At 40.2% G+C, this 22,484-nt stretch overlaps 1 protein-coding gene across 1 annotated transcript in view; it reads right to left on the bottom strand.

Moving 5' to 3' along the window:
- LOC118793055 (GDNF family receptor alpha-4-like) overlaps window positions 1–21,942 on the bottom strand; it is a 190,168-nt gene extending 168,226 nt beyond the window's left edge. The window contains exon 1 of the mRNA XM_036550998.1: window positions 21,889–21,942. Coding sequence (XP_036406891.1) covers window positions 21,889–21,931 — 43 coding nt within the window. The 5' untranslated portion in view covers window positions 21,932–21,942. The remainder of the gene's footprint in view (window positions 1–21,888) is intronic.
- Between the last annotated feature and the right edge of the window lie 542 nt (window positions 21,943–22,484).

Raw genomic sequence — 22,484 nt, 5'->3', positions numbered from 1 at the left:
ATATTTCATACTCTTGGTTTTCACCAATGTATTCCTATATCATTGCCAATTCCAATATTCTGAAGGAAAGTGAACAGTCTTCTATTTTATCTATAATTAATAGTATCCATTATTCCAACCATGCACAACCTTGTCAAAAGGTTTCCATCTTCCAAGTTATGCTGTGAAGCCAGAGTTCTGTTATTCTGAATGAGATTTACCGTGAGGACAGCTTACAAAAAGGTGTACCTAATCAGCCCAAACCATGTTGACCACCGACACCATCTTCAAATGTCAGTCTCTGCCCACTTAACAAAATGACACAGAACCCAATAAAAGTAAGTTGTTCACCTTGCATCCCAGCTGTACTCACAAACATTTTGTGGATTTCCCAAAATGCACTGCAGTGAAATGTACTATGTGTAGGGCACAAAAACAGTCTCTAGCTGTCTCCTGTCATGTATAATGAGGTAAAAATCAGAAAGTAAACAAATCATGCAGGGCTTTCCCTGGAGGCTGAAACCAAGCCATGCAGGGCTTTCCTTGGAGGCCAGGTCCAAACTACACAGGGCTTCCAGAAGAGGCTCAAACCAAACCACGCAGGGCTTTTCCTTGAGGTTGGGTTCAAACCACACAGGGCTTTTCAGAGAGGCTCAAACCAAACCACACAGGGCTTTTCCTTGAGGTTGGGTTCAAACCACACAGGACTTTTCAGAGAGGCTCAAACCAAACCATGCAGGGCTTTTCAGAGAGGCTCAAACCAAACCATGCAGGGCTTACCCTGGAGGCTGGGTTCAAACCATGCAAGGGCTTTCAGTGGAGGCTCAAACCAAACCATGGAAGGCCTTCGCTGGATGCTAAAACCAAACCACACTGGGCTTTTCCTGACACAGCACTACACCTCCAGAAAAGGCATTTCAGCCTAGTGATGTTTTACTGAACAAGCTATATGAAATGCAAAAGAGGGAGTAAGGGCGGGAAAACACAGTGGGAGACAATGCCATCATGTCAGAAGTAGGGGTGGGCGATATATTGAATATATTCGATGTATCACGGCTTGTTCTACGTTGGATATAGTGTAGGGCAAGTTACAAGACCACATCTCCTGCAAACCCCCCCCAAGGAATGCAAGTGTTTACCTCTGGGCTTGCAGGAGGTCAGGAGGGTGCAATAGTTATCTGGATACCTCAGTTACCCTCCGTGACAAATAAGCAACCCAACCAGGGGGTAGCGGCAGGCCAACCCTTGTCGCTAGTCTCTGGTCAGCAGGTCACGCTAAGGACAGCTGTGTCCTGGACTCTGGACACTGTCGGCTGCCAGGCAACCTACAGCACAGCCATGCTCAGGACCCTGTTCATCTCTTGCAAAAGTATGGAATATGGTCATCCTCAGGTGCAACATAATCATGTTTGGTGTCATTTGAAAGCCAATTTCACGTGCATGTCAATGGTGTATATAGAAGTCCAGATACCCTATGTTGAGGTATATAAGGGGGAAACCGTCAAAGTCTTTAGCACGACCTCCTGCGCACTTTTGCGTAAAGCATTATTCTTTGCCTCTCCATTGTACTCTGTTATTTCTATCGCATTATCTACTGTTTGTTATTTTACATTTACATTTATTCATTTAGCAGACGCTTTTATCCAAAGCGACTTACATAGGTTACAGTTCTTTACAATGTTATCCATTTATACAGCTGGATATTTACTGAGGCAATTGTGGGTTAAGTACCTTGCCCAAGGGTACAGCAGCAGTGTCCCAGCGGGGATCGAACCTGCAACCTTTCGGTTACAAGTCCTGTTCCTTAACCACTATGCTACACTGCCGCCCATACATTGTATTTTGGATTTTGGACAACCATACATTGTAACAATAAATTCATTTATCGTAACTCGATGCTCATCGTCCGTCTTACTTGCTGCAGCTGATCACTATACGGTAAGAGAACCGCTATTTACATGCTCATAGAATCATTATGCTATTGGTATACTCCGTGGTCCCTCGCCTATACAACTAGTGTCATTTCAGGTCGAGCTCAGGCCACAGGCATGTATACATCTCCATGAGAGACTGCAACCCGTATAGAGCAATACTACGCGAGACCAGAGGGTACAGTCCCTCGGTTGCATATGTAGCAGAGCTGAAATGATTAGCTCGTGTGAGTCCTGCGTAAAGCCTTAGGTAGCGGGTAGCAGGTAGCCGAGCAGTTGCAGCTGCTACGTCACTCCCCCGAGACCTGGTTAAGTAGCGTTGCTGCCAACAGGCTAAGAACAATCTGCTTTTAGTTCAACTGGCAACGACGCTGGCCTTAAGGGGGTGGCAACGAGCAGTGAAAACCTCGGTTCGAAACTCGCTCGCTCGCCAACCCAAGTAACACCTAATACACAACGCAGCAAGATACCATCCGTTACACATATAGAAGCTTAGCGATTAGCAGAAAGGCATCTGAGAAATCCGACCACTAAATTGGAATACGCTAATAATAACAAAATTGGAGTCAGATATATTAAAACAGTTATATTTAATAAATTCTGTTCCCGAACCGCCAAAGGTAAGACGGCACGCCATCCTTCGCCACTCGGGCACTTCCGTCGTTGGTGTGTTCGAGTGAGAGCTCTACGGGCAGCTCTACAGTAGTAAATGACTATATCGCGAACATCGAGTACAAATTGTCACGTATATTTTTAAGCCGCTGGCATGAGACTCGCTTTGGCGTTTTGCTACTCTCGCTGTCTTCTATGGCTGTCTCCCTCTCACAGACACAAATTCCCCAAAGGCAAAAAGGCACACCTTGCCCCGTTTGTGTACCCTGTATGTGTTAGTTTGATGGTCATTCTTGGTGAAATGTTGTCCATTCATACGTAAATCATGTGTTTCTACTGTTATTTAGCTAGCTAACGTTACCACGATCTCAGCCATCTGGGTAATGTTGCCTAGCTAGCTCTCTTAGCTCGCTAAACACGGATTAAATATTAGCTAATTAAGTGTCCACCAGCTGGCTAACAGTTTGTGTAGGCTGCATTTGTTAGTGAGATGTTAATTAGTATTGAAATATTGTCCATTCATAGGTTAATCGTGTTTCGATACTGTTATCTAGCTAGTTACTAGCTACCTCTACCTCGTTCTCGCATCTGACAGTCATCTCATAATCAGCTGGGTAACTAGCTGGCTAGCTTTTTAAAAATCGCTAAACACGGTTGAAATATGAATGAAGCTAAGTAGGTAGCTAAGACCAACCTTAAACGCTCTGGTAACGCTAAATAACTGAGTAGAAAGTAGATTTGTAGTATCGAGTGTCCACCAGCTGGCTTAACTAGATTCATTTACCCACCGTAGCCTCGTTTTGAAATCAATATGACGACGCAGGTGAAAAAGGCGAATGGCTACTGTAGTACCCGTGGTTGCGGTACGAAGGAAACTTAATGTTCAGATTAAAATATTTTGCAAATTTCAAGTTTCGAGTCACTGCCAATCTTTACATCAATACAAAACTAGGGTATGCAAATTACGACAACTATTCATCAGCACGCAAGGTCATTAATTAATACCATGCCGTACCAAAAAAAAGGGTGCGACCAAATCATGTGCTGGTGCGACCAACTGAAAAAGCTGGTACCACCAGTGCTACCAGGGGAAAGGTTAGTGGAGCCCTGGTATCGCAAGGAAGATGTTGAACAAACAATCTGCAAAATATGCAGCAAAATACAGATTTGTTAAATTTAACTTGGTTGTGATTCCCCCATTTTTGCATGCAAGTTTAAAATTGTTCCAATAGAAACCACTAATGAATATAAACAAGAATGTTTTAATGCAGACATATGTTGCAGGGACTAGTAGAATCATACTGGTGTGATTGTATGCATGTGATTGTATGGGTTAAATTGAGCATTTATGAAGTGCTTTAGAGGAGATTTCAAAATGTCAAGATATATATTGTGTGTTGCGATATAGCCCTAAAAATATTGCAATATTATTTATAGGCTATATCACCCAGCCATAGTCAGAAGCTGACTGCTTTGAGACTAATGAGGAAACAGAACAATGTTTTATGAACTATTCAATGTACTGACTGAGGCCACTTCCCTCCCTCAGTATGTTCTGGCTGAACTGAACAGGCTCAGTAACTCCCTGTGTTTTTCACATCATTGGTCCTTGTGTGTGATTAGTGCCATAAAACAGCCTCGTTCTCAGGAAGACCAGTATATGCTGAAATGTGAGATCCAAAATGAGAAAAAATATAAGTAGGCCCACATTTCAAAATGCATTACATTACATATAATATGAGAAAATATATCAACTACTGTCACATTCATATATATATATATATATATATATATATATATATATATATGTATGTATGTTTTATGCAGGCAGTGTTTATTGTAAAATATATATTCTAAATACAGTGTACACTTGAAATTGCAGCAAGAGTGATTAATGTATTTGTGACACATGGTGAAATGACATGACACCTATTGTACCTTAAAACCTGCTTTCTTTACAAGAGAAGATGAAGGGATTTAGGACACCAAAAGCAGTGTCACTCTCACCTACACTGGAGAAGAAAGGCCAGAGCAGTGGCAGCTGCTATAAAGATTAATATAGCTGTCATAAATGTTTAAGTAAGGGCTCATAAGGGGAGAGTGTGTCTCGTTGCTTATCACAGCACCACTGGGGAGAGGGCAGGAGGCCAAACTTTCAGAGATCAGTGCAGCATTGTTTCTCAGGCATGCTTTGTGTTTTTAGGGCTGCCCCCTAATAATCGACCAAACGTTAGTCGATGAGAAGAGTCTTAGTCGACCAAGTTTTCATTGTCAGTTGTTCGTTGCTCGTGCCTGCTCGTGCTGGCCTAGGACATCTGTTACGTGGACAGAATTACTTTCGTCTACAAAGTGAGTTTCTTTTGTCCACATAGTGCGAAGTGCATTCCGCCTTTTGTCCACAAAATGAAAAGCACAACGGTCAATTCAGTGCACGAAAGGAATTATCCGTTTTGTTTTCTGTGCACGAAAGTACGTGCTCTCCTCAATATTTCGTGGACACAATGCTAACGCGTTTGAGTTTTTCGTGGACAAAAGGCGTTACGGTGGTATATAGTTTCGTAATGAATTTATGCGTTTCGTAGCACAGAAGGCATTCTGTACACGAAAAAACATTTGGCGCCCCATAGTTCTGGGCTTGTGCTAGTGCCAGGTCGGAATTGCTTCAACTTGCAAACCTTCTAAGAACCAGTTTGCTTTTCCACGGGCAGAGAGCCACCATAGAGCCACGTCATTACGTCACTGTATACGTCCCCGTTTTCCCGCTAGCGCCAAACTGGCAGTGGTGGCTAGTGAGCTGGAAACAGGGGAAGTCCAAACACTACCTTTAAATCTATCGTTACTTTCAAACTGTTCCCCTTTATCCTCCTTGATTAACAATAAAACAAATAATTCACAGAATAGTCGACACCAATCGCGAGAATACAGTAAATGATTATGCTCGCGAAACAGCGCAGATTGTCTGTAGTTTGTCTGCTTGCGAAAGCTACAACGTGAGATTAACAAGGATGACATTTATCGATTTAAATTACGTTAAATGCTCATGACACATCACAGCTTTTGTGAGGTCTGTTCCAAACGTTATTGTTCATTGCATTCAACCTAACCCATAAGTTTATTCTCAGTAATTTAAATCGATTAAACTAAATTTAGCCCCGTTCTGTAATATGAATTTTGTAACACAAGAAAGCTACAATGCGACACATTTAAGAGAAAGCTTTGGGATTAGTTGTCAATTATTCAAATTGCCATCCTTGTTAAACAATCTCATGCTGTAGGTTTCGCAATAGCGCACAAATTTCAGACAATCTGCGGTGCTTCGCGAGCATAGTGTTTTAGCGGGAACAAACAACAACAATAAAAACAAGAGAACAGTGCTTTAAAAAACTACACTTCATACTGTTTTTATTGTCTACTACACTAATTTTACCCTTTTGTGAAGCCAAATGTTAAGTGACATTGGTAGGTGAGTCAATGGCAATGTTAGAAAGTAGCATGCTAATGTTAGCTACTGTTACCAAGGTTACGGTAGCTGGCTAGCTAGCTGTTGGTCAGCTAACATTACCCAAGCAAGCATAGCTACTAATTTCTCACATCAATGATACAAACGTCGAACGTAACATTGATGTGAGAAATTTGTAGCTCGCTACACATTTTAGAATACATAGCTGGCTGGCAACAAGGCGAAACGTTTGAAAAATAAAACTTTGGGTTTTCTTCTTCTTCTTTTTAGGCAGGCTAGACGCTACACTAGCTCTAGTTTTTTTTTTTTTTAAAAATGGCGGTTACAAAGTTTTAGTTGGTCACGATAATCCCGCCCCCAGCCCCTGACGTAGCGGTTATTTGTTCTAGCAAAGAGTTGGTGCCGCTCTCGAACCAGTTTTCCTGGCCGAGGGCCGGTTCTTTGGCTGTCGAAACGCGAAGAACTGGTTGAAGGTTAGGCACCGGCTCCGAACCGGCCCTCGAAATGCGTTGGTGGAAAACGGGCAAAGAAAGTGACATGCAAACTCTGCATGCAAAGATTCGCCTATCATCCGTGGACCTCAAACATGACTTATCTGAAACATGTAGGGGAGAACCAGTGCGAAAGTAACACGGGACAAAAGTAACACTGCGATTTTCTCCGAGCACATACAAGTCTGATATGCCTGACTATGTCAGCATGTACAGCATGCAACACTTACCAGAATCCCGAAAAATCGAGTGGATACATCATACTTTCTCAGAGTTTTACCCCAGAAGCTGTTTTCGATAAGAGAAAGTAAATTCACTCAAGTGAATTTTTTTTGAATGACAAGTTGTGCCTATTGTTTCTTGTGTCATAGTCACGATCACGTGGCAGATTAATTAGTACTTTAACACATCCTGAAGTTTGCCATGTCAGAGTTTCTCAGTTTAGAAGCAAGTCAGGTTTAACTGTCTGGAGTCATTGTCGGGACGATTGTAACAGTTGTTTCTTTCATCCCTCTACAATAACAACTGTATTTATTATATTATTATACCGAAGTCATTCCACATTTGTACAAAATAGCACCTGGTATATGATAGAACACACACGTGAGTCGTTGATCACAATGAAAATTAGTTTCTGTCTGTAACGTTATCTTTTAAAATGACGTTTATCTGAAAAGTGTTATTTTCGTCCCGGTGTTCTGCCATTTTTTGCATCCTTATCAGATTTTGCTACCGGTCACAGGAATTTATAGCATAGTCTATAAACTATTGCTATCTGGTCAAAAAAATGCTACCGGAAGGCAGAAACTTTCACATGATTTTGACGTGTTATAGAAACAGTAACGTTATCGATAGGAAACACAATTTGGTAAGTCAAACGTTAGTAAAGTCAGTGTAAGATAACTAAATTGTGTCAAAGTAACTGTATTTGCCAATTTGCAATTCCCCCTCCCCAAAAAAAGAGAAGGCTTGGTCACGATCGGTAGGACCATTTCATATCTTTTGGGGGTTCTGTCTTTTTGTCCTACCTTGTTGAAATGTCCTATCTGTAGCCATCGATCTTTGTTATCCTAACTTGAAATACTAGCCTACCGCAGGGCGCCTACCCTAGGTTGCGTACCATTTTAGTAGGCAACAAATGGACCTTGTCAGAAAATGCTACCAACATATTATACTTATCATATTTAAAATATCTAAAATGACAAAAATAGTCAAAAATGACCTTAGAAGAAAATTATACCACCATAAAAGCATATTTGGTAGCATATTTCAATAGTGCACCCTAGTGGAAATTCCAGTTGAAAATCCAGTAGCTAGTCTATCGGAATGAACTGGTCACAAATGGTCTGTACTGGTTTCAACTGGATCCAACTGGGTTTTGAAATTCTAATAGTTTACCCAGTTAAGAATACCAGTTGATACCATTTAAAACCCACTGAAACCAATAGAGGTATGAGCAGTGGCTGCTTCACCAGTTCCACCCAGCTGAAAGCAATTGGATGTAACTGGTGTTGTCTGCTATTTATTTCAACTGGATACAATTGGTCTCAACTGGTCTAACAAACCCAATAAAATGTCATTGGTAGCACAACTTGCAAAATCTAAACAATATTATTTCCCCTGTGATTTGTAGAAAACTAACCCTTCATCATCCACACATTCTTAATTGATGCCTACTCAAAGTCTATCAAAATTCTTACAAAAATAACTGACTCAACAACAAGTATTAAGAACTTTTTTTTTTTTTGTAGAACATATATAGGCCTAGGACTGTTTATATGTAATTCATAACAAGAATGACACACAAAGGCTCCAGACAAACACAAGAAGGATATCCAGATGCCAATTCATTAACATCTATTTATTTAAATACATTGCAGCATTTATTTGAATCGTTCCAGCATTTGAATACATATTTTTAACTGTCTGCCTGTCTCTCTCTCTCTCTCTGAAGCACACACTAGGTTTTTGTTTGTTTATTTGGACATAGATCACTATTTACTTGGATATTGAAACAATCAGTCTTTTTCGTGATTATTAGGAAATGTACAGATATACATTTTGTTGCTGAACTCAAGTAGTAAACACTTGCCAACAATGTAGGGAGCGCAAAACATTTATGTTCTGACCGACTGATGCACGTGTGGGGTGCTTGCAGTGGCTTTGTTTTGATGTACATTGAAAAGTTTAACAAGGAGCATAACCTCTGAATGATGTGGAGATGTGTAAATCTTTAGTATTTCACCGAATTTTCCTTCAGACAACTGTACAGCTGTGTTGTTTGTTTTGATACACCTTTTGTGGCCAATGCTGTCAAGCCTTTAACCGTTGTAGACCAGTCTGTCATGCACTACCACAGTTGATATTGTCCTACCACTCTTTTGAAACAGCTCCCTCTCTTCAGTGTTGAGTGTATATGGATAGCCCTCTCCTAAAACTGTAGTGCCATGATGCTCCTCAGCCACTTGTAATCGGGGGTAAGAAGTTAGGTTGAGACAGAATTTTAATATGTCATGATGGACTGTGTAAATTTCAGAAAACATGGATATTGTATTGCGTAGCACAAATTTATCAACAATTTCAGTTGATACACCTCTTGTTCCCTTAACAAGTTTCAAAATCTCTCCATTTACTGACTCAAATATAAAAGCTGAATGGGCCCAAAGAGGCCACCATAGCTTAACACTTTTTGCGAGGTGAAGGAGTAAGTGCACATTTGATGTCATCTGTTCCTCATTATAAAGCTCCTGAACCCCAAACACAAACTCAAGTAAGAGAACATCTGCTTCATTTATATCCTTTGGGAAAATGTTGGACTTTAGCAAGAGATAAATGGCTTGAACTAATTTGGCAAAATGTTTTATGTACTTTGAAGGCAGAATTCCATTCAAACAGGGCAAACAGTAAAATAGCAACCAAGTATGCCACTCAGAGGCTTTCCAGAATTTGCGTTCTTTCACTGATCTGGGTAACCGTGAAATATTTCTAGGTGGGTGAATAGAAAGCAGTCTTGAGTCTATCAATTGTAAGTGGCTTGGGTCACTGATGTAAAAATTCCTACTGAAATAAACCAGAGCTCTGCGATTTGTTTTGTTACACCAAGAAGAGTACAGTGCATGTAGTCTGGTGTGAAACCCCAGACTATGTTTAAATGTGGTACATTTATAAGCGGAGATGGACGTTTGACACCCTTACATCTGACCCCGTCTTGAAGAGCCTTCTCCACGTGCCTCAACATTTCTCTTTCAGTTCTGGCAGGGTACTCGGATTCAGAAAGAGGGTATTTAACTTGCCCTGCTACCAGTTTCCCAGGATGATAGCACCAACTGCATCCAAAGTAACCATTATATTGTGTTGTGTTTTGCATAGCATGTCTTGCCACCGAATCAACTACACAACATAAACCTATTAATTTAGAAATGACCGCTTGTTTAGACTTAGTAACTAACTCCTAACTCCACTTTCTGCCAGGGTTTTAGCATCCTCAACAAAATGATGGAGGAAACTACTCATTTTAGGATGCCCCTTCCCAAACCCCAGACAAGCCAGAGCCATGTATTTTCCTCTCTCTTTTGGTGGTAGTTCATTTATCATCACATGAATAGGCCAAATTGAAAATGCAGAGGAGTTGAAAACTGGGCTGCCATCACTGCTGAATGTGTAAGAGAAGTTATATTCCTTACTCAGGATTGCTCCGGGACCTGATAACTGTTTGTACAGTTCACCGTCTAATATGTCTGAAATTGTTCCATTTATGCTTCTGTTAGTTTTGTATTTTAAAAGACCTGTTCCATCTAGCCGTTCAAGGATGCACTGAATTTGTGGAGCAAGGGGAACACTACTGAAGAATTTTTTGCTTGAGATCCTGTGTTTTACACATACTATGACACTGAGGGCATTCCACCTCTCTCTCGTGTCACTAGAGCCTTGCATGCCAATATAAGACTTACAAAAACTGCAGTACAAATGGAATTTAACCAGGTCTCAAGATTTCCCAAACACTTTCTGGAATAAGTGTTTGGAACTTAAAAGCACAGCCATGCCAAACAACACATTAATGAGCTGCAAAAGGTCAACAATCGCAACTCCACTAAGACCATGTCTCATAGCAAATGAAAGAACCAGCAGTAGAGCTTCAGCTTATGTCACATGAACAAAATCACACAATGGTTTGTTCAAATTTGGTAGGCTTCCAAAGATATGAAAAGGATCATTCCAGCATTCAGATCTTTCCTGCTGTCCCGCTGCTTGAGTTGAAGTATCCTCTTCAACTCTTGAGTATATTGCGTTGAAGTCATCACTGTCACTGCCACTACCACTGTCATTGGCCTAGATAAAAATCAGAGATGTTGATAGTTACAGTATATGATACTGTGTAACAGTTGCACTGTTTTCCTATTTTTATATTAATTTAAGTATTACTACACAAAGGTAATTCACACTGCTTGAACAATATTTTCGGACATTGCAGTCCAGTTCCTCCCATAGCAGTATAATCAAATTAATACTGGGTAACTTAGGTGACAAATATTGCACATTTCTACCTCTCGCATCAAATGCACATTGTGGAGAATGACGTGTTTCCAATGAAAGCTGCTTAACCCTATTGTTTTTTAAGTAGCAAGTCTGATTTAAAAAGGTATATTACCACATAATCAAAAAAAATAACGCTGGTCTTGTTTTTCATAATAAAAACTCAATTTAATAAATTTAAGCCAAGATATAAAATTGAACTATGCTGATGTTATTAAGATATTTATATGCACAACTGCTATGCCTTCAAATTATGTAAATGGTAAGAGTGGGTTGACTTCCCCTCTCTGCCTGTTCAAGAATTCAGAAAAGACATCAGAAACAAAATTGAATGTGGTTGGTTAATCTGTCACGCATGTCAACAATCAGTCACAGAACCTACCTCAGAGGCAACATCATGAAGGGTCTGGTCTTCATCAGGCCATGAGTCTTCGTCATGACTCTGTTGAGGAGAAATATGAAAAGGAATGATTTAAACAGGATTAACATAAAACTGGATAACATGTTGGGGAAGCATTTTTAGAGTATAAATTTGGTGTAAGTGAATTACACCCTTGTGTAATACCCACCATAGCTGCAAAATCAGTTGAGGGCTCGCAAGTGTCATTGGTGTGAAGAAATAGCAAAGTTAGCTATTTTTCAGAGCTTCAAAAGTGAAATTGATTGCAAAGGCAATACATATATAGGTTCTGATAATGATATTATGGTAGGTTGGGGGGGGTGTTCACTCTCAGTGGTAAGTGAGGAATTCAGAGAAGATAGTCTGTCACGCAAGCAAACAGTCAGTCAGAGAACCTACTATAGAGGCAGCATTATTAAGGCTTTGGTCTTCATCAGGCCACAAATCTTCATTATTGCTCAAAGAGTCATGAACCTGTTGATGAGAGGTCTGATTACAACCAGTTAACATATTGGGGATAGACCATAACAACAGTGTAAGAATGTACTTAGAACAGGAAATGCAAGCTAAATTTGAACCATTCTTCTATATATTTTTTTCTTTGGGTCTTATGTCACGTGTTCTTACCTTTGTTGAGTGCTCCTGTCATCTCCACTTTGAATTTCGGGGAATTGAAGCAGAGTTCTGTGGCTCTAAATATCTTTTGTATCGTCTCCTCCTTGATTCCATAGCCAAAACTAAATAATAAATACATTATGAATCAATGTAATACAGAATGCAAACTATACCACTGCACAAGTGTCTACTGGAGAGTCACAACAAAAAAGGGACAGTAGGCCTAACATTTCTAAGAATTGCAGCCTATTGACTATCTGAGATACCAAATATAACATCTTGTGAACGAACCACATCCCCTGCAATTACTACGCGGAGTAGGTTACACTCATCGTTTTATGAATGAACCAAATTTCCCCGTCTGGGCATCAATAAAGCCTTATCTTATCTTATCTTATATTATCTTATCTAACTACACCCCACAATTAATACGCCAGAACCAATACACACGTGCCAAAGGGTAGAATTCTGTCTTTGCACGCTCTTTCCAAATTCAAATTAAAGTTCGAACGTTTACAGTTCAAAGTAAAAAAAAAAGGGTCACACTTTAAACGAAGTGTTGCTTATCTTTATGAAGCATACGTAAAGCCTTCATAAACACGACATAATGCCTTCATAAACCGTACACAAGCAAATGTCATACTTCATGAAGAGACATAACACCTTCTTATGCAACACGTTATACCAAATGTGACATAACCAAGATTGTCACTTGGCTAAAGGCTAAATATTATAAAGGGTGACATAAAACATGCTTATTTATGATGCTAGGCTAACTGTGGCATAACACATGATGTCACTTGGTGTCATGAGCTTGATATTGTGAAACTATCTAAATCAGCCCAAGGGAAATTGGTACCCTTGACTCATGCTATTATGGTGATAAAGATCTCTCATATTAAAAATGTGCCATACAACTCTGTTAGCTAGAGAAATTAGTGATGCAAATGCCCTTTAAATACTACCACCTACTCTTGGCTCTGCATCTTCTCACAATGTATCCTTTTTTTTACCATCTTATGGCTTTCCACTGCAAAACCAAAGTTATGACTGATTTTGAACTTCCCTTAAAAAACAATACCTAAAACATTAGGCAGTAGCATATTAATGTACTGTTTACTGTCACTAATGTACTGTTTACGGTGTACTTTACCTGCAAAGTGACATCCTTTTCAATCTCATTGTCCTAATGCTGAGGTATTGCTTTATAAATCAGTCATGGATGCTTAATGTAGGATTCTACTGTATGTCCTTTAAAGTGAAACCTTTTTCAACATCTACAAAGCTAAGATCTTGCTTTACAAATCATTTATGAAAGCTTAATGAAATATTTTACTGTATGTCCTTTAAAGTGACACCTTTTCAACATTCCTGAAACAAAGGTATAGATTTGTGAAAGGTTGTCAGACACCTAATACCACTGTCTTTACCACAACAAAACATCAATAATTGCTTCATGGTCTGTGTTACTATGTATTACATACCATATCAACTGTTAACAGTTTAAAGTATACTGAAATATATAAATATAAATAAATACAAACACTTCACAAATGTTTTCACTCTTTATCTTTTGTAGCCATGTGTTTCTGTCTACAACATGGAAGCAGCATAGTGCTGTTACTGTGATATCAACATTGAATAGATATGAGTGGCGTTTTTCCCCCCGGAAGCATTGGAGGTGTGCTCCTGCATCAGATATGACTAAAGGGGAAAAAATATGGGAAGAAACCTAGTGCCTTAATAACCCTTTCGCACATAACTTATTTTTATGCTATGTAGTGCGCTTGTTACCTTACATGGTTTGTTGTGTTTTCATTAGCATTATTAAGCTTCTCACAGTTTTCAGTTAGCATTTGTTATATTTTTTAGAGTTAAATCGCTGTTTCCTCAAAGCTGAAAATAAGCTAGAATTTCTCCAATAGCAAATTTTAACAGCGATTTAACATTTAAAAATATAGCAAATACTAACTGAAAACTATGAGAAGCTTAATAACGCTAATGCAAACATGAACCATGTAACTTAACACGCATGCTACATAGCATAAAAATAAATTATGTCGAAAGGGTTAATATATTGTTCAATTTCAAATTCAAATTTGCCTTAGCAATAAAAAAACTGGTCTTTAATGTCGTCGACCGCGTTTTGTGCTCTTTTTTTCAGTATCGGTTCAGGCACCATTTATGCACCGGTATAAATGCTTTAGCACCGGTATCGGAAAAAACCCAAACAATACCCAACCCTACATGTAAGCTGGATCAGATGCGTATTCAGCGCTGGCTCCAAGTCAATAAGCACATCAGGGCTGCTTGAATCGCTTGAAAGATCAAAGCCACCTCCTCAGGGGAACCACAACACCTCTCAAATCACAGTACCTTAATTCCACAGGTGGAAATGTTTTAATTGGTATATTAATAGACCATCCCAGTGGTGACAGCTTGAAAGACTAACTAGTCTGACTTAGGGTTGGGTACCGAAACCCGGTACCAATAAGGCACGGGTTCCTATACGACCGGTATCTACCGGACCAAGTTGCAATGCAGATTTCGGTCCCTCATTTCAGTGCCACTTAACTGATATATAAATATAAATAAATACAAAACACTTGACAAATTTACATAACAAATTCACATAATAAATGAAGCCTAACCCAACTACAATAATTTAACACTAAATAACAATTGCAGTACTGTAATGTCCATTTCAGAGCACCAGAGGGCAAATATTTCAATCAACAGCACAGGGCAGGCATTTAAGTGGCCCCGAAATGAGGGACCGAAATCGGTAGGGCTGTCCTGAATACCATTTTTTGGGCTTTGGAGCTTCGGTAGTAATCAACAGCGAATATTCAAAGCTTCAGCCGGGGGGGGGGGGGGGGGGGGGGGTGGGGGGGGGGGGGGGGGGGGGGGGGGGGGGGGGTTGGTTGGGTTCTGAGCATGATTCGGGAAGGACTCAGCAAGACATTTCTCTGTTCTTGGCTGAGATGGATGGCATAGCGCTGCAACACATGTCTTTTGGTTTAAGTAGAGGCATTACTTTTTTAAGGATTCTGTTATTCTACAGTATTGTTGTTTGTACAGTCATGCGCTGCTTAACGTCCATTCGGACGACGTCCGTTCACATATATATGTCCATACTCCTATAAGGTTATGATAAAAACCCGATGCAACACGTGTATTTCTTGTCTCATGGAAATAAAGCGATTTGGCTGCCAGGCGTACAGTGGCACAGTACATAGTATAGGCCTACCATATACTGTGTATCGCACAACATCCAAATCAAATAATGAATGTATCGTGGACATTAAGCAACGCATGGCTGTATTGTTATTTGTTAATAAAAAACAATTTCCAAAAGCTTTGGTGTGTTTTAGGCATGTTTGTAATCCCAAGGCGTTTGGTTGAACGAGGTCCTATCTATGCATTTTTTGTGACAATAACAGTTTGTGACAATTTTTCTTATCATGGATAAATTACAAATCTATGTAAATTCTCATAACAATAGGCTCCGAAACAGAGACAACGCCTGACAAAGCCCTTTGAAACAGAAGTGCAAAAACAGCATACTAGCCCCAACAAATTTAAGATTTGAGATTTATATTTATAAGATTTATATTTATTTCTAATTTCTTTATTGTCATTTCTCAGTACTCACCTACATTGCAACGAAATTTGTCCTCTGCATTTAACCCATCCTATACACTCATCGCTGTCACTGCTTATGGAGCTGCGGTATTTACAAATGGTCTCACGCCCCACTGGAAGCAGAGAGAAGCATGGCATCGCTGCAGCTAGCAGCTTATCTTAGCTAGTGTCGGTCGAAACAATTAGACCCTCCTTGTGAGTCCCAAAGCACGAGCTTGGTGATCACCAGCTACTTTCCCATCACCGTGACGTTCACTGCTGTGAGAGGGGTGTCAGACACCCAAGCTGAGATGGTATATATTTCCACATTTTAACAATGCAATTAAAACGTATAAATAGCCTATAGTACAAAATGTATTTTGCAGTTCGCCTTTATTGATAGCTTACATTTAGCAAAAAAAGAAAATGAATATCCGAATCCCAAAATTGAAAACCGAAAACCTACCCAATGAATGAATATCCGAATAGTCGAATATTCGGGTCCAGTCCTTGAAATCTGCGTCAGTGGCGGCTGGTGGTTGTAAAAGTAGGGGCCGCGGTTCTGCCCAGTAACAAAGGGCCCACCTTGGGCCCAATGTGCCTGATCTGAACATGCATTTTTGTTTGTTTTAGTTTAATATTTTGAATAAAGTTTGTCTGTGTGTCTTGATTGCCGCAAATAATAAAAAGTCAGACTGAGGGCGTAATGTTTTCGACCAACCTCTAGCTAAGTTTCTCGCTGCGATATTTATTTTCAATGAGCAGAGGCACAATAGTTACAGAAAGCGTTATTCGCTGTCCAGTATCCTTGTGTAAGTGTACAAACAGAAAAATTATGCCCTCTGTTCGAGTCCCAAAGTAGGAACTAGGCGATCGCCGGCTGTTTTATTTTCCATCGCCGTCACTGCTGACGGAGCTGCGGTATTTCAAAATGGTCTCACGCAATGACGTGTGTGCTGAAATAGCACACCTCATTGTAATCCGCATTGCTCTCCGTTCCGCCCTTCCGTCTCCGTAAGCTTCCCCTTGGATCTGTCTTGCATCTCCATACAGCCTATAATAGAGGTTATGCACTGACGGGTTTCCTGACATTTAGGCCTAGGCTATATGTAGGCTACCCCATTTTGGCGCCGGGGAAATACACAAAGCAAAGCCTGAAGGCATACAAAACCCGGGACATTCTAAAACTTTTAACGTGGCATAATGTCTCAAAACAGCGATCAATGATCACCAAATTTGTCTAACATCTCATATGTCATAAACGCTATCTCCTATCAAAAAAGCTAAACTCTCCATTGACACCCATTACAAGAAAAGCGTTTCGTAGCTTAATTTTCCCAACAGCGATCAACTAACAAAAAAGCAAAACTGAGGGGACAGTGCTTAACGTAACGTCGGCCTAACTACCATATTCCTTGGATATTAGTTTTGCTTTTTTGATAGGCTTGGTCGTACTTCAAGTAGGGATTTGTTGGCGAAATTAAAGTGACGAGGACACTAATGGATATTCTAGTTATATGTGGACAGGTTTGTACAAATATTTTTATTTTATTACAACGTTCATTTGGAAAGCTGTATGCTACACGTTTTGGTGCCTGGATTCCACTTGTTTCTGCGAATTGCAGCGATCTATTTGCTTCTCTTTTCTTTAGCTTTCAACACCAACGTTGCCACTCAGTGGGTGTAACCCACAGTGACTCCGCCTACTGTGACGCCACATGTATAACCTCTACTGGCAAAGACGCAATCCAGAGCTGTCTTTTTATCGTTTCTCAAAAGAGAAGGACACCCGTCGGCATTGGATTGTCAAAATAAAAAGTGAACTATTTAACATGCTAATACTGATAATACATCTCTCATCTCAGATTACGGACAACACAAGAGCGTGCTCCAAACACTTCACCAGTTTAAAGAAATTTAAGAGTGTGAGTGTGCCGACTGTGTTTTCATGTTGTCACCCGAAAACCAGACGGATAATTCAGCGCCACCAGAGGTAATCATCATCTGATATTATGCATTTTTATGTGTATAAGCATAAAAGAAATAGCACACCTCATTGTAATCTGCATTTTTCTCCGTTCCGCCCTTCCGTCTCTGTAAGCTTCCCCTTGGATCTGTCTTGCATCTCCATGCAGCCTATAATAGCTTTGTATAAGGGCCCACTACAGGTCCTCGCCCCCTCTGTGTGGTGGCTTCACCACTCCCCGCCTTTATCGGTCAGGCCTGAGGGTCCTTTCCGATCTTGTGCCCTCAATTTACTATATTAAATATGAAAATAACAATCTCCAATATTAACACAAATTATACCTCAAAGTCTGATGTAAATAGGTTTATTGCATATAGATAAAATATCACATACAGTAAACCGGGCTGGTCCACGTGGATCAAAGCAGTCCATTCACCCTTGAGACCCAGGTCTGAGGATACCCCTCAACCACCTTTTCTTATATACCTTTTTCCTAGACCTTCCCACTGTGGGGTCCACCTGTTTACCCCCCTTTCCTTGGTCCTCCCTCTTTTCCCTTTTCCGGTCTGACCAAGCTTTTACACCATTATTTATGTATCTCTCATAACCATTCTTTATTTTGTCTCCGGCCACTCTGGCTTTTCTTCCATTATTTTCACGCTAAGCCATGCCATATTTTTTAAAACCGGTGACTCCCTTCCATACTTTAAGTTGGCAGTGGCCCAAGTTCTCTGCGTCCATTACATCTGGCCTACAGTGATCCCTAGGCCAACATGGTGCACTTAATACAATTTATGCGGTGGGCTCATGCTAATACAGTTTTTCCTACTACATCTGCAATGAGCCATCGGCCCCCCTGCCATATACCATAAAAATGAATTTGAAGATGACAACAAACTAGTTGCCAATAAAAACATACCTAAAAGGTGGTAAATTGCTGCATTCTGTTGTTTTGAAACTGTACCCTGACATCTCGGCCTGCACAAACTCGAACAACGACTGTGCATCTCGCCCACTCCACACATCGAAAAAACCCAGAAAACATTCCTGAATAGTTCCCTGATGGTCTACATATCTGAGGATGGCTGAGCACTGTGAATGACAGCTTATGTCTGTGGTTTCATCAATCTGCCTAGAGAAGAGCCGCATCTAATTCCTACTTGATTTCGCTTTTCATTGAGGTGGCTATTGCTGAAATCAAATCGTTTTGGATGGTTTTAGACATGCCAGTAAACACAGATGAAGACTGCAAATGCTAAGCAATCGTCATATCGTGCAATCACCTCTGCTAGTTCCCTATAGTTTCCCTTGTTGTCTGAACTGGCCCCCTCGATATGCCAAGCGAAGCTTCGCAAGCGCACTGTTGTTATCCGATAGTTTTATTCTTTTTTCTTTTTCTTATTCCACCTAATTCTGTACCGCTTTTCCTCCCATTGTTTTCAAGATATCGACCCCAAACCAACTGTAACCCGTCCGGTCTGACCCCAATCGGTGTGCTTGTATACTGCTGGTTGATAATTCAACAGACTTTCCCCAGCGAGCATGGAAAACCGGACGGCTGGTTGTAAACCAACACTCAGACCGTTCTGAATCCTTCATACAACAGAATCCTGGTCATTCCTCTCTGACAGTCAGCCACTGAAGTCGCTCGTAAAAACCTCCGAATCTTGCGTTTACCAGGATATCGTAATGTAGGCTATTATTTGTATCTCATTTGAGGTGAAACATACTTTGAAACGTACAATCGTTGTTTTAGTTAAAATAAGACGGTTGCAACTTTTAAAGAGAGACAGGGCAAGGAGGAAACAGTCGATGTACTACCCAAAATTTGTATTTCAGGGATCATGCTTTCGAGTTATGTCACTTTTTTGCTAAAATTCGTTCCTCAAACGTAAAGACACATGCAGTCCGATAGACACCCCTCCGTTCCGCGATTTAATTTTGCGTACACTTCACTTTCTTTGGCGTAAAAGAACGCGTTTAAGGTTGCAGATAGCAGGCCTATGTAGGATTTCCTATTGGGTAGTGATAGCATTCTTCATTTAGCCCGTCCGACGATTTGAACCAATTCTTTCCTTGCTGCTTTTAAGAAACCGTAGAAAAAGCTGCTGAAATGAATCATAAATTGAAAGCACAATTTGCCTTACACTTGTCAATCCGGTCGTCCATCTCTGCATTGACTTTCTATTAATGAGCTCATGAAACACTTGCGTACATAAAGCCCTTTCAAGCACATAAACATATACAGACATTAGGGCTGTGACGGTAATGATTTTTTCTTAAAGCAGGCTATCTACTACAATCACTGCTTGTATAAAGTGCTGCAAAAAAATCGAACGGTCTTTTTATTTTACGTGGCAAACGCAGATGTGCTGAACGGCAAATTTCGTTTTAACCCTTTCGCGTGTACGGTCACACCGGTGTGATTAAACTGGTGCGATTAGAACACTAGATTGGAGAAATTCTAGCTAATTTTAGCTTTGAGTAAACAGTGATTTAACTCTAAAAATATAACAAATGCTAACTGAAATCTATAAGAAACTTAATAACGCAAATGAAAACATAACGAACCATATAAGGTAATACACGCGCTACATATCATGACAAATAAATTGCATGTGAAAGGGTTAAAACGAAATTTGCCGTTCAGCACATCTGCTTTTGCCACGCCTTTCAGTAATTCAGCCAGGTAAATATCCACGCTGGAATTACGGAAGCTGCGGTCAAACTTGATAATATGATTAATTTGCATTCAAACATTAACCCGTTAAAGTTTCCAGATTAATTGCGAACGAGCGTTAAGGCGTTAATTTTAACAGCCCTAAAATAAACAAATAATTGCCGTGATGCGCTAATGAGCTCAACCCCGCGGTAGGCGTCTCATGACCGCGGTATTGCGGTGATGCGGTTATCGTCACAGCCCTAACAGGCATTCATGTGTAACTTACTCATGCGAAGAATGCCGTCTGGTACAGAGACAACTATGCGTAGGCTAATTTATTCATTCTTCGAAACCCCACGACAAAAACTTGTCTAAGCTAAATTCGTCACATTATTCCAAAATATCATTGAAAAAACTGTGGGGAAATTATGAAGAAGTTGTCAATAACGGGGTAATTTCGGAAACGATGTCCGTTAATGTGCATTTACCACAAATAGCAACTGTAGGCTACTCGCCCGTTGAACCAGCGTATCATTAGAAGCATGTAAACACTAAACAGCGTTCAAAACATGCCAGTTAACAAAAGAGACCAATCAGACTCATCCGCGAAGCAGATTCATTCGTATATAGAGAGAAAACAGACGATTTGCACAGAAATTGCATCACTATATCCCTACATATTTAATGCCAGCAAATAACACGATTTTTACAATGTGCTCAGGCACCCCCCCCCCCCCCCAACACACACACACACACACACACACACACACGCCGTAAAATTGGCATAAATAGTATAAATTATATGAATAACTAACACTGACGCGACTCTGCAGGACACACTTGTAAGTTATTTGGAATATTATTGATTCCACACAGAATTTTAAAAGAAATTAAAATTGAGGTGTAGTTTATATTTTTAATCGCGATTGCAACTAATGAACAATCGGTTGCTTGTCCAACGACCACTGTTTCTAAAGATTTTATATACAATCTACATATCTAGTGTCTGGGTAGAATATGTGAAGGTTCACACCAAACAGCCACAAATACAAATGACAATTAAGAACTCTTTTGCTTATTTTCCATTTCTGATGCAGTCCACGAGTATCTCTTGCGCAGAGTACGCTGTCATTTGCATTGACAGCTGACAATTGATATAATAAAATACGTCAACTCTGGTGACATGCTGCAAAAATGAAATGACTGCACTGTGCATCAAAGTTTATATTCTGATCCGCTCGTTAAGGGGACAGGTGTGCTATTGTCGGCACAAAGGTGACCTACTGCCTAAATATCCCCATTAAGTCGAGTAAAGTAATTAAATAGTAACAAGACAACAATTTTAAAGAAAGCCACACAATTAACAACAGATTCCTCCGAAATGTCTATAAGATTCCAAGCCCCAATGTCCCGTTTAAGAACATTTCGGGAAAAATAAATCGCTGAACAGCTGCAGGTACAAGTAAAACCTGCTCATCATTAATGCATTTTAGCGGATTCTCGCAGTACAAAAAAAACCCCGCAACATTTCATTCGTCGATGCAGAGTTGTCCTAAGAGGCCAATGATTTCTTACTTTCTCCTTACTGATTTAAGAATAACTAAATATTACTCACCTACAAAGAGCAACTGCAGCAGGTACATCCCCACAACTTCCATTCTGACGAAGGTTGTAAAATCCACTATCCAGATGAAATAAAATCCACAGTGTATATAGACAATTGTTTGTCTTCTAAATTGCGAAATTGCCACCAAACTGGAAATGTAAGACGTCGATATGTCCACGGTTGGGCTATCTTCGTGTGATCGTAGAGTCCACAATCCCCAATACGCTATGTAAAAATGAACTCTTGAAAAACATTAGCAAACCCTGTTTCACTGTGCAGCCTTTCACCTCAAACCCTCTTGAACAAGGCAAGATGAAAGTAGGCTTTCTGGCGCACAAATATTAACGTGTAACTTCAGGTACCCTCCCGGAGATGACCACAAAATAATGGAGCTTTAAATTAAAAATAAAATAAAAACGCCGTTTATGTAATGGAATCAACGTCTGTGTCCTCCCACCTGCTAATGCTCGCGATCAAAGTTTAAATTCCTCCCACAGTTTGGGTATTGGAAAATTCTTACTGTAAACGAGCTCTTGATCCGTTTCCCCTTGTCTTTCCCTCCGTGCCCGCGCGAGCGCAGCTGTAGCAAAACTGCGGCGAAGGCG

This window comes from Megalops cyprinoides, chromosome 18 (genome assembly GCF_013368585.1).
Source record: "Megalops cyprinoides isolate fMegCyp1 chromosome 18, fMegCyp1.pri, whole genome shotgun sequence".
NCBI lineage: Eukaryota > Metazoa > Chordata > Actinopteri > Elopiformes > Megalopidae > Megalops > Megalops cyprinoides.
Note: the sequence above shows the minus strand (reverse complement) of the source record. Positions and strands in the feature narration are given on the sequence as shown.